The sequence below is a fragment of the Epargyreus clarus genome, unplaced genomic scaffold (genome assembly GCF_041222505.1).
Source record: "Epargyreus clarus isolate Ecla_fem2 unplaced genomic scaffold, WU_Ecla_fem_2.2 ptg000007l, whole genome shotgun sequence".
NCBI lineage: Eukaryota > Metazoa > Arthropoda > Insecta > Lepidoptera > Hesperiidae > Epargyreus > Epargyreus clarus.
Genome location: NW_027332215.1, coordinates 15,012,125 through 15,025,595, shown reverse-complemented (window position 1 = coordinate 15,025,595; position 13,471 = coordinate 15,012,125). Strand labels below are relative to the sequence as shown.

The following is a 13,471-nucleotide window of genomic DNA, read 5'->3' as shown; positions in this document are numbered from 1 at the left end:
CCTACGTCACACTTACCGCTAGGTTGCAGAAATGGTATTCAGTACAGTCAGCAAACAAGGGCGTCGACAAATACTGAAGGTGGGCACTTCGGCGTTTTGATCAGCTCAGGTGTGCATCTGTTTACCAAAAATTTCGCAAAAAAGCTGTGTATCCTACGTCACACTTACCGCTAGGTTGCAGAAATGGTATTCAGTACAGTCGGCAAACAAGGACATCGACATGTACTGAAGGTGGGCACTTCGGCGTTTTGATCAACTCAGGTGTGCATTATGCTACGTCACACTTACCGCTAGGTTGCAGAAATGGTATTCAGTACAGTCAGCAAACAAGGACATCGACATGTACTGAATGTGGGCACTTTGGCGTTTTGATCAACTCAGGTGTGCATCGGTTTACCAAAAATTTCGCAAAAAAGCTGTGTATCCTACGTCACACTTACCGCTAGGTTGCAGAAATGGTATTCAGTACAGTCGGCAAACAAGGGCGTCGACATATACTGAAGGTGGGCACTTCGGCGTTTTGATCAACTCAGGTGTGCTTCGGCTTATCGAAAGTTTCGCAAAAATGCTGTGTATCCAACGTCGCACTTACCGCGAGGTTGCAGTGGTCGCATTCAGTACAGTCAGCAAACAAGCACATCGACATGTACTGAAGGTGGGCACTTCGGCGTTTTGATCAGCTCAGGTGTGCATCTGTTTACCAAAAATTTCGCAAAAAAGCTGTGTATCCTACGTCACACTTACCGCTAGGTTGCAGAAATGGTATTCAGTACAGTCAGCAAACAAGCACATCGACATGTACTGAAGGTGGGCACTTCGGCGTTTTGATCAGCTCAGGTGTGCATCTGTTTACCAAAAATTTCGCAAAAATGCTGTGTATTCAACGTCGAACATACCGCGAGGTTGCAGTGGTCGCATTCAGTACAGTCAGCAAACAAGGACATCGACATGTACTGAAGGTGGGCACTTCGGCGTTTTGATCAGCTCAGGTGTGCATCTGTTTATCAAAAATTTCGCAAAAAAGCTGTGTATCCTACGTCACACTTACCGCTAGGTTGCAGAAATGGTATTCAGTACAGTCAGCAAACAAGGGCGTCGACATATACTGAAGGTGGGCACTTCGGTGTTTTGATCAACTCAGGTGTGCATCTGTTTATCGAAAATTTCGCAAAAATGATGTGTATCCAACGTCGTACTTACCTCGAGGTTGCAGTGGTCGCATTCAGAACAGTCGGCAAACAAGGTCGTCGAAATGTACTGAAAGTAGGCACTTCGCCATTTCGATCAACTTCGGTGTGCATCTGTTTATCAAAAATTTCCCAAAAAAGCTGTGTATTCTACGTCACGTTTACCGCGAGATGCAGTGGTCGCATTCAGTACAGTCGGCAAACAAGGGCGTCGACATATACTGAAGGTGGGCACTTCGGCGTTTTGATCAACTCAGGTGTGCTTCGGCTTATCGAAAGTTTCGCAAAAATGCTGTGTATCCAACGTCACAATTACCACGGGGTCGCATTCGGTACAGGCGGTGACCATGTACCGGCGGCAGTTACCTTCGCCGCAGTGGACAGCTCACTCGCGCACCGTATTAACAATAGCCTCGTGTGAACGTACACGTGGCACTCACCACGGAGTCGCGGCGGTCGCAGTCGGTGCAGGCGTCGCACGCGCACGTGAACATGTACTGCTGGCGGAGGCGCGCGCGGCGCTGCGCGGCGGGCTCGCGCGCGCGGTGCGGCCCGTAGCAGTTGGACACCTCCGAGCCGATGGGCAGCTCGCTCGCGCAACGAATTATCAAGCGGCTCTTGTAGAAACTGAAAATCGTATACAATTTTATTGCCCTCAGACGTACAGAGAAAATTGAGGTTTTGTAAAAGTTATTTTATTCTTAATTTATCCCATAAGTTTTTAATGTTTAATAAAATCATGTTTTGTTTACTTATTTATGTGAAAGGCATATAATGACTGTTCAATATTTTAAGTTAATAAGCCGTATCTAAATACATATATGGCAATTTATCTTCATATTTTTGACACATCTCTAAATCACAGGGTAACATAAGTTTAAGGTAACATTGAGACAGAAAATAATCTTACCTGATTTTTTGTATCTTTGTATATTATGATATCGTTGTGGCTTAGTTAATTAAATGTGTAATTTCATACCGATATCGTATCCAATAGCATCAAAAAAAATTTTTTTGAGATACCTGCAGAAGCGCAAAATTGATTTTGCGTTTGTGCAGGCAGCTTAATACGCGTCAAACCTATTTCTACCCAAATTGGGTAACCCAATAGCAGCAGTACTAAGCGGTGCTGTATTGTGACTCGAAAGGTAGGTTAGGTTAGGTTAGGTTAGTGTGTTCCTTTTTTGTATTAAAATATAGTATGAGCAGCTCCATAGGCGCATGAGTGCGCGGCAGGGTTATACACGTGCGGAGGACGGCGTACGTACACGTGTAGTCAAATTTGAACTATAGACAAATAATGGTTAAGATTCATCATTACAAACGGTCGATATCATTAAGGATCATGCATATTTAACCAAAAAAAACTGTGAAGTAAGACTCGTATCCTTTTTGGTTACAGATGTCCTTAAACGACATGTTCGATGGTTGCTTCAATAGGGTATTTGACTATAATGAAAATATCGATCAATCAAACTGTTGTTAGCTTAAAATTAAATATTTAATAAAAAAAAGTAAAGTATTTGTCATCTTTTCAATACATCGACAATAAAATAAGTAAATTCATGTTCGACCACTTGAATGAAAACCCTCGAGATCGGCCGAAGCTGAAGGGACGTCATCTGCCAGTAAACAGTAAATATCAGCCGAACGTTTGTTTGATGCCTCAGTGTTTATTTTTTCATGTTAATAAATGTATATTTGTCAAAACATGATAAAGGCTAAATAACTTTCAATGTGTATTCTGTGAACAATGCGTATCGCTATCGAAGCTTCGCAGTTAACTTTGTTAAATTTATCGTGACGTCACATGCCATGATACGACTCTTGTCACGTGACCAACTGTTCACCTGCGACGTTCCTTTTAACATAATATAAGATTCTTTACTAATAAATAACCCTTGTTTTAAAAACAATGAGAGGGGTTTAATATACATACAATAAAAAACATACATAGGGTAGAATTGAGTAACCTCCTCCTTTTTTGAAGTTGGTTAAAAATAAAAGAACACTGTCCTAAAAACTATCAAGTACCCTATTTCACAGTAAAAGGGGCTACTAAAGTAAAATTACTAAAATGGCTTACGTATTGATAATGTTCGGCTCGCACGAGTGGTTCATCATGGCCGCCGATGGATATATCGCGGTCGCCCTGCGAACTTCTTTCTCAGTTAACGTACGTCCTGTTAACAAATGTTTTCATTTATTGATTGTATAATTCAAATTTCTATACTATTTGAATTTCTGTGACTCAAACCTGTATGATAGTTTCAATAGCAAAAGTCGCCTAACACACCTAAAGGAGTTTTCACTGAAAGAAGTGAAAGTTTATAGGTGGTATAATGGTTCGACGTTTATGGTTCGCCTCCAGCGGCACCAACGCCACACCTATTTCTGCCTAATAACAGCAGTGTTAAGCGCTGCTGTTCTGGTTCGAAGGGTGTGGTAAGGGAATTATATTTTCCGAGGCGTTCCAGCTTAGTCCTCAAGAGAAGCTGCGTACGAGTATCTATGGCCGACCTTAGTTAGGAATATCCAATCTTATCCGGGGTTGATAACAGATTACACTTACCATCAAGTGGACTACATGCTCGCCTGTTACTCCTATATTATAAAAAAAAAGTTACACTAACCGTTTCTCCCGTCATCCTGCTCGACAGTACAGAGGCTCATAGTGGCGTGTCCGTTGCAGACGAGCTGCCCGAGGCTGCGCAGCATCAGCGCCGCTGCGAACAAGCGCAGCTGGCGGTCCGCGAGCGTGAAGGGCAGCCGTGTCGGCAGAAACTCAAAGAACGACGTGAACTTCTCCAAGTACAACGTCAGCATTGTCGCCGTCTGGAAGTTTTATTCATTTCCATATGATGAAACAGAAAAAAAATATATCAACTCCTTGTATATTATATTATGCCACATATAACTGATCCACACACACACACACGCGCGCACGCACATACAGACATTTTTCAAGTACTAACAATACTATAAATCTTAATAACTTAAAAACTTACCGATAGTATAATGTATGCTTATACTTATTTGTGTGTTTATAATTCTAAGGATGGGGTGCTGGTGACTACAACACAGGTCTAACCTAGCGTAGGCACTAGTTGCAACACTATATTTACTTGTACTTACTATTAATTAAGTTTTTGCATTACAAAGTTTTGTAAGTGTAATTTGTTATGAATAAAGTTATTCTTATTTATATTTATTAACTACCAACAGAATTACACTTTTTTATTATATTGGAGTAACAGACGAGCTTGCAGTCCACCTGATGGTAAGTGGCTACTGCCGCCCGTGGACATCTGTAATCAACCCCGAACAGGATTAAATATTCCTACCTGAGGTCGATTACTTGATAGATTTACTTGATTCGTATTTAAACCTTAAAACTCTTTATTGTGATTTCGATAACTTACCAAAGCATATTGTGTGTAGTCCGTGTTGTTCATTTTATCGAAATTGGTTACGAGGTTGAACATTCTGTAGAAGGGAGGCGCATCCGTTTTATATATGTGTACATTGTCTACAGAAGAATAGCTCACGAATACGTCGGCCGCCGTCGCAGGGTTCGACACGGGGCAGGGCAAGGCCGGGAAGCCTTCGTTGGCAGTTAATAACAGCACCCTGTAACATATTATGCAAAAACATATTATAACATAGGATTCGCTGGCGGGCATGCCGTCCACCTCATGATAAGTGGCTATTGCTCCCCTTTGACATCTGTAAGCAACCCCATCAGATGAGATGCCTACTTGAAGTCGGCTAGAGTTTCATCGCTACCCCTGAGGCCTAAGCTTACCACACCCTTCAAACCAGAACACTTGCCCAGCGCGACTATGGCCTAATCCTTCTCATTACGAGAGGAGACCGGTGCCTGCAGTGGTACAGTAACGGTAATAAATTCCGCAGTAATACAATTCCAAAGTATAGTCCGCGCTAAACTGCTAGTCCGCTCTGAATACAGATACGAGTAGAGTCGAAAGCAAATTGTAGATATTAGCGGGACGAAGACAGCGCGGGGTTCCCCCGGCACCCGTCCGCTGCCCCCTCTCGCCCACGGATACATTACTCGCTGTATTACACGATACATGGCTGCATTAGTGTGCCCTTATGTTGGCTACGGAAAATATGTTCGTAGTTGTGCGCAACAACTTCAGAGTGGACTAGCAGTATGGCGCGGACGATATACCTAACACATAACAAAGTGTATTATATACCTGAGAGCCAAATGCGCGATACCGATGGTCGGGAAGAGGTCGCTCTGCGCACCGACGCACTCCCAGCGGTGGAAGGCGGGGCCGGCGCGCGCGCGGCACGCCTGCCCGCAGTACACGCTGCGGGAACACACCGCGCAGCTGGCGACACATCAACGTAACTCGCTGTATTATACAATGACACATGAACGTCACGCGCTGTATTATACAATGACACATGAACGTCACTCGCTGTATTATACAATGACACATGAACGTCACTCGCTGTATTATACAATGACACATGAACGTCACTCGCTGTATTATACCACGATACATGACCGTTACTCGCTGTACTATACCACGATACATGAACGTTACTCGCTGACGACACCTCAACGTCACCCGCTGTATTATACGACGACACATGAACGTCACTCGCTGTATTATATAACGACACATGAACGTTACACGCTGACGACACCTCAACGTCACTCGCTGTATTATACGACGACACATGAACGTTACTAGCTGACGACACATGAACGTCACTTGCTTTATTATACGACGACAGATGAACGTTACTAGCTCACAACACATTAACGTCACTCGCTGTATTATGTATCAACGTACTACCTGCTGAATAAGTTCCGCAACAATGAGGAGTATATAAACGACGGGCAAGAATACAGACGCAACTAATGAGCAACTTGTTGTTATAGCGGCCACCGTTATACATTTTCTGGACAAAAATCTGGTGTCTATCTATTACGGTTACAGAGATAGTGCTCTGTGACAGATATACAGACGGAGACAAACAACGAATATAGCATGTATTTATTATTATTAATTTTTAAGTGGGTTTTTTTCGCTGGGCGAACACATCATCCTAGTAATATATTCATCCCATAACATTGTATGACACGAGTATTTACTTTTAAAAGATTTTAAATTGCGCATATACGGAGTTTCTTTCGCCACTTCTCCTCCATAACGAACCACTTTCCAAAGCGGTAGTAGTTTGTTGATGTTCGAAAAAAAATCTATATGTATCAAATTTGAATAAATGAAATTTGAATTTGATTATGAATAAAATAAAAAAGTAAATAAATAAAAGCGAATATAGTAATAGGGTTCCGTTTTTACCCTTTGGGTGCGGAACCCTAAAAGTGAGCAACTCACGGCACAGGGTTGACGTCCGCCTGGCAGCACATCTCGCAGACCGCGTCCTCGCACGGCAGCGTCACCCACGCGTACGGCTCCTCCGCGAACAGCACGTCGCCGCGCTTCATCAGCTCCTTCGCGACCACGAACCTGCCCGCCACGTCGCTGCGACTGTAACCGTAACCGGCGAACATTAAGCTATTGTTGTTATTACTAAATAATTAACCACGTGCGTGTTGAACTCCAACTCGCAGATGTTGGGTTTCGTACCACCAACATTTTAATAATAAATATGTATTTTGTTAGTTAATAATAAATATATTAAATACTATCCATCGAAGTAAATGCATTGTGAAAGTTAGTACTGTGTATCTATTAAAGTTCAATAGATAAAGCTAAAAATGTCGAATAATAGTGGTTTCTTGTATGGCGACCCCCATTTATTTCCGACCTTTTTTATTTTTAGTATTTATCGTTATAGCGGCCACCGTTATACATTATCTGTAAAAAATTCCAATGTCTATCTGCTACAGTTCAAGAGATAGAGCCTTGTGACAAACTGGTAATATTTATATATACTCAATGTCTATACAACATGGCATAACTCAATAAAAATGCATTCAATACTAGTCTCGAATTATACTTCAATACCAAAAACTTTTTCTTTAAGCGTGTTTTTCTTGTTATCGAGGGGGAAACCTTCAAAAGGTACCCGGTGCCGTGGGAGCGACACAGAGTTATGTGGAGTTCTTACCGCACTAAAGCCCCACCAGTTGCCGTCCTCAGCGCTGCGTAAAGGAGTCCGGAATTTTCAAAGGAACGCAACCGGAGTCCTTTTAGCGCGTTGCCCCGTCGGGCTCCGCTTAGGTGAGCATTACGCTCGCTATATCGCCTGGTGTATACGACGGTACGCGACCACACATACCGCCGTACTTCACGGGGTCGCTGGCTGAGCGGTCCGAGTTCCCACTCTTGACACCCGCAACCCCGAAAGCCCCCTTTTAGTCGCCCCTTACGACATGCAAGGGATACCGTAGCCCTATTCTGGTCCCGAAACTACAGGGACAGTGGCTATAGAACCTAAAATTTGTTTTTATAAAACTTACCGAAGCTCAATAGCCTTAGATGCTGCGTTGAAGTTAGGGTTTCTGCCCTTGTAACAGTCCGGTGGTACTGGATCCTCTTCTCTATCTGTGTCATTTTTCAAATGGGCTAGTTTCATCTCCAAAATCTTAACATGCTTCTCAAATTCCACTGTAACATTATAATTGTGTACATAAATGGAAAGTAATAAACATTTTCAATAAAGTTTCTTAATAGCAATATCGGAGCATAATATCATAAGCAACAGAGTACAGTAAACTTAATATCATATAATGTATCTACTAATCACTAAATTATTATATAAGAAATGAGCATTGAGCATATTAGAAATTAATTATCATTTTATTAAATGGCCAAATAGTTTACTGGTGACTACACTGATGACTATGATACTGATGACATTACACTGATGATCGCATGAGATCAAATAATTGCTGGTTGTTGATAATTTACGTCACTTAAATACTTTTTCTACTTATGGAATATGCACTTTTGCTTGAAGTCATGAAATGTCATATGATTTTTGCCAAGCTTTTGTAAATGATTTCTACCTCCAAACCTATTTCTACCTAATAACAGCAGTGTTAGGCGCTGCTGTGTTCCGGTTTGAAGGGTGTGGTAAGGGAGACAGACTTTTCCGAGGCGTTCCAGCTTAGTCCTCAGGGGTAGCGGCGCATCTGTGGCCGACCTCAGGTAGGAATATCTAATCCTATCTGGAGTTGATTACAGATGTCCATGGGCGGCAGTAGCCACTTACCATCAGGTGGACTGCATGCTCGTCTGCTACTCCTATATTATATAAAAAAAAATGACTGTAGAAAATTATGATTTCTTTAAAAATTATATCAAAGACATTTGAAGTCTGCCAATGGACAATTGTCAAGTGTAATAGATTATGACCTAAACCTTCCTTATTCAAATGGCTGTGCCCAGCAATAGGATGGTAACAGTAATTTATTAAAGAGACATTATATGTTAATCAACAAAATAATTTACATCATTTTCTAATACATATTTGGATTTAAGGTATTTTTTATGACTAACTTCGCCAGCATACAAAATTTTGACTGTTTCGGGTTTCTTAATATAAAAACAAAATTTACAAACTGAAATTCGCGTTTATAACATATTTAAGAAATTAAAGTACAAAATTGCTATGAAATGTAAATACACCATATCACCTATTCAATCTAGTGTTTCAGGAAGAAGTCGGAGATTGAGGGATTATAGGATGGTTGAACATTATTTGTTTTGTACTAAACTTCAACATAAAAAATATCTTACATGTTTGTGTAGCAGACAGATTAAGGGTCTTAGCATGTTGGGAAGCAGCAGCAAGACCAGCCTGAGCATCAGCATGTTGCACCAACTCAATATAACAGTCCGCTCTTCGTAGCAGCAGCTTGTGACGTTGTTCCATTGGGTATCCGCTATCTATCGCCAGGGCCACATCTGCTAAGCATTCCTGGATGTGACAGAAAAGTTGAAACATTTGATTTGCTCCAAAAATGATTTTCTTAAGTCAAAAGTTGTTTTTTAAAACATATAAAATTGTAGGTAAGATAATGAAATGCATACCTTAAATTTCTTCATTCTTAATAGAGCAGCAGATCTATTGGCGAGGGCTAATGGATACATGGGGCCCTTCTGGTCAGCATACACCACACTCTTGGAGTAGCACTTGTAGCTGTCCTCCACCAAGTTAGCTCGGAACTTGTCATTGCCTCGCTGTCTCCAGAGCAGTGACATTTCATCACTCTTCAGCGCTGTGTCGGATTCACATGTTCTTTTTGCATATGTAGCTTTCATTTGCCGCAACCATTGCAACAGGATTTTTCTGAAACCATTGTAAAATTTCATAAATAACCTTAGAACTTTTTGGCTCCAACATCTTGTGATGTTCACACAAGCAATTGATGTGTCATCATTGCAATACATAAATGTATTTTTCAATAACACTAATTGCACGCAGCAAGTCGCCAAAGCATGATGCAGCATAGATTCACTCGCTATTACACAAATCGCAATGCTAAACGTCACTAGTCTGCAAGAGCCATAAATAACAGTTATACTCTGAATATCGAAATGAATCGCATCGCCATAGTAAATTGTATGACTACACCTGCTTGCTACAACTTCAGAGCGGATTAGCAGTTTGGCACGGAGTATACTTGAACATGGTTGGAAGTCTGAATAATCACAATTCCATATAAATGAGCTCCAGATACCTACGTACCTACTTAACCTACTAACTAAACTAAACTAACTAGGTACTACGTCCCAACTGTACTTTTAACATTTCAATAAATTATTATCTGACAACACTATTTAGAGTGTATGCATGTACATATATTTTATTATTTAGGATGTCCTTGTGTCTAAATGGCTAGATGAATACTAACAGGAGGAGGTAACATAAGCGATATATCGTAGCAATACGGTATATTTTTTTTAAATGGTTCTCCAGTTATTTACTTATGTTATCCAAGCTAAAACCAGTCAAGTAGTCAGTGCAAGGCATGTACATCAGCAGTGGTAACCACGAGGAGGAAGCAGGATAATGACCCCAACAACAAAATAAGTTAAAATGTAAAATTTGCATTGCGTGTGTTATTGTTTACGTCTTGTCTTACAAATATTCTAACATGTTTCGCTATTTAAACTATACGTGAGAATAAGTCACCACCTGACTCCTTCGTTGCTGGAGAAGTAGGTCATGGTGTCCACTTCGCTCTCGTTTGTTCTATCGATTTTTTTCTCTTCCGACGACAACAACAACAGTAGCATCTCCCATTGCCTCGAGCAATCTTCAGGCATAACATTGTTGTCCATAGTGTCTTAAAATATTTGAAATTGAATAATACGATTATAAACAAAACAAAACGCTTTTTAAATTGTTTGTAAAAGAATATCTTTCATATATAAATCTTTTAACGAAACTCGACCCAAAACAAATCAACTGACTCTTTTCAAGTTGCAATTAATCCACAAAACTATCGCAACTGTCATTGTCACATTATCACATAATAATAATATGTCAAAATAAAGTTTGTGACATCCGTTGCCAAGGCTGCCAGGATAAAAAAAATAGCAGATATATATTTTTTTGTCATTCTAGCTTAAATTCCCTAATATTGACTTAACGTGTGTATACAATCTAAGAGCATAATAAAACTGAATTAAACACTTATGTATTTACATCTCACAAAATTAAATCGAACTTAATCATTGACTAAAGTACTAACTTATTGGTATAGTCCGTGTAAAACTCCGCTCTGAATATAGAAATCAATCGCATCGCCATAGCAAACTGTATGACTACACCTGCTCGCAACAACTTAAGAGTGGACTAGCAGTTTGGCGCAGACTATAATATGTATATAGAGAAAACTTATAAAAAGAACCATATGTGTAAAAGATCAGGTCTCATAAATAGATTTTTCATAATGATGATTTCAATGTAAGGGCTATTGCCTTCAGCCCCACTGTAAATACTTAAGCTCTAGCCTGCTGCCTGAAATTAAATCTTAAAAGAACTAGGGTAAATATTTAGGTAATAAAATAACATAATCAATGACTTGACATGACTTTAATTCCTTGGAAGAATGGGAGATGTCTCGCTTGGGATACAACGTGAGTCGACACAATGGCACCTTCCTATCTTCATCTTTCATCAAGGGCGGCTGATGTTGTAGCCACCTACGCGGAAACACGCAAACTGCAGAAATTTGCTATTCTCAGTCGCGACTATATATTTCTGCAAACATTGACGATGATTGGCGTAGAAACGATGGGTCGTGGGGTTCTGACGCTCAATCTTTTTTTAAACACCTGTCAAGGCGTCTGATCGAGTGCACCCACGACCAAAGGGCTAGCGCTTAGGGTTCGTACACAAAACTGCGATGCGACGTCGCATCGCAAAAATCTGCGAGCTTCCTCGACGCATCGCAAGAACTTGCGAATTGATTCGCATCGCACAGTGGTTGTTGTTGTTGGTCACCCTGAGACACGCTACGCCGCACGATATCGCATCGCAGTAATTCGCATCGCAATTTTCTGCGTTGCGAATTCGCATCGCGTCGCATGGCAGTTTTGTGTTCGAGCCCTTACCTCGAGCAAAGCAAAGTTAGCTATTCAACGAGGTAATGTCGCCAGCATTTTGTGGACTCTTCCAAAGAACAACAATTTGGAATTATTATATTATTATATAAAATATATCAAAATTTCGACATGAGCAACGTTAAATGCCAAACAATTTATTTTTGCATTTGTATCGACAATTATTTGTACTTAAGTAATAACATAATATATTTTGATTATTCATAAATTATGAAATGTACGTTCACATAGAGCCACATTCAATATGGACTCGTGATCATATACCATCGAGGGAGTTGCAAGCTCATTGGCTAATTCAATCTTGTATAAAAAAGTAAGTAGGTATCTACCTAGATACAAGAGCAAACACAATGCAGCAATTTGGTACTTAAATCAAATTAATTACCTATGTAGGTACATATCTTTTTATGATGCATCAACGCAATAAACGAATGAAAAAAGTAACGGCAAAGAACAAACAAAGCGATAAAAATACTCTCCAACGAGTTATGTTTACCATCGCCGCTTTTAAAGTAAGGATAAAGGAAAGTGGTTCCCGCATTCCAAAACAACTAAAACTATGTCGTGATAGTCACCTATTAGAAGACAACCTCGTATCTACAAGCGAGTAGAAATTTATTCTCTACGTATTGGTAATAGAGTCCTTAATGTTGACCTAATAGAAATAGGTTACACCATAAGAGATTATCCGTGACGTTCCTTTTAGGGATACATTATGGAAAGGAACAAACAGCCTGACAAACTGTCGATCCTTTCACAAAATAGCGAACGTGACGGTATTTTTATGTGCGCACGATCGTATAGTGCGTAGGTACGATTTAGATTATTTATTTTTAAATAAGGAGTTTTTTATTGAAGTCATAGAATAGCTACAAACTTAAAAGGCAATAAAAACGAACTTTTAAAACAAGCAATTTATAGTTACAAAATTAAAAAATTATAAAAGTAAGTTATTGTGGAAGTCCAAGCTAACCTTTAGTACTGGTAAATTATTATCTTTTGTGGACGTAAAACTGAGCCTACAATAATATCTAAATGTGCTCGCGCTGATAAATTCCGATCCAAAAAGTGTGTTTAACATTTAAATAACATGTATTTTTCTGTGTGTACCAAAATAATTCATGAAACGCTCTAACGCATATTATGAACTGATCTACAATCCCTTTTAGTGGCCGTGGTAAGATAATATATATCCTTGTGCAGCTTAACATATGGTAGAATAAAGAAGTTAAGAACGATAGATTCAACCGCGGTCTACGAAAAAGCATGTATAGTACATGCTTTTTCGTTTGAAATAATACGAAAAACATTAATCCTTACCCCTGTTACTCGTTTTATTTGAATATGATTAGTTATAGGTACGTAGACGTAGTTAATGAACTGCGTGGTAGCTACTTAACTGCTATTTATCCTTAGAAATAGTCTGTTATGAATGTTATGTTGTATTGTGTTGCACTTCGTTGTCCCGTCTTGAGTCAGTTTTGCTCAAAACTATACATAAAAACATAGGTACATCATTAGAAACAACAATGGCTCTATGTTAGTTACTTACTCTGTAGTATAGAACAATATGAAACGTACTGGCGACCTACCTCTAAAAGGGCCGGAAATCGAATTACGGTCATGTGTCGAAAAGGAAAGCTATTGATTAACTTTTACTTCATACAAATTATGCTCACGAAAAAGACATAAATTTAA

The 13,471-nt window shown here is 39.9% G+C and overlaps 1 protein-coding gene across 1 annotated transcript in view; it reads right to left on the bottom strand.

Annotated features, from left to right (window-relative positions):
• The window catches only part of LOC140743505 (SET and MYND domain-containing protein 4), a 40,909-nt gene extending 30,239 nt beyond the window's left edge, over positions 1–10,670 (bottom strand). The window contains exons 1-10 of the mRNA XM_073074826.1: positions 10,341–10,670; positions 9,233–9,491; positions 8,939–9,119; positions 7,657–7,804; positions 6,569–6,721; positions 5,411–5,548; positions 4,610–4,817; positions 3,821–4,022; positions 3,274–3,370; positions 1,628–1,814 (exon numbers count right to left, since the gene is read on the bottom strand). Coding sequence (XP_072930927.1) covers positions 1,628–1,814; positions 3,274–3,370; positions 3,821–4,022; positions 4,610–4,817; positions 5,411–5,548; positions 6,569–6,721; positions 7,657–7,804; positions 8,939–9,119; positions 9,233–9,491; positions 10,341–10,486 — 1,719 coding nt within the window. The 5' untranslated portion in view covers positions 10,487–10,670. The remainder of the gene's footprint in view (positions 1–1,627; positions 1,815–3,273; positions 3,371–3,820; positions 4,023–4,609; positions 4,818–5,410; positions 5,549–6,568; positions 6,722–7,656; positions 7,805–8,938; positions 9,120–9,232; positions 9,492–10,340) is intronic.
• Positions 10,671–13,471: the final 2,801 nt, after the last annotated feature.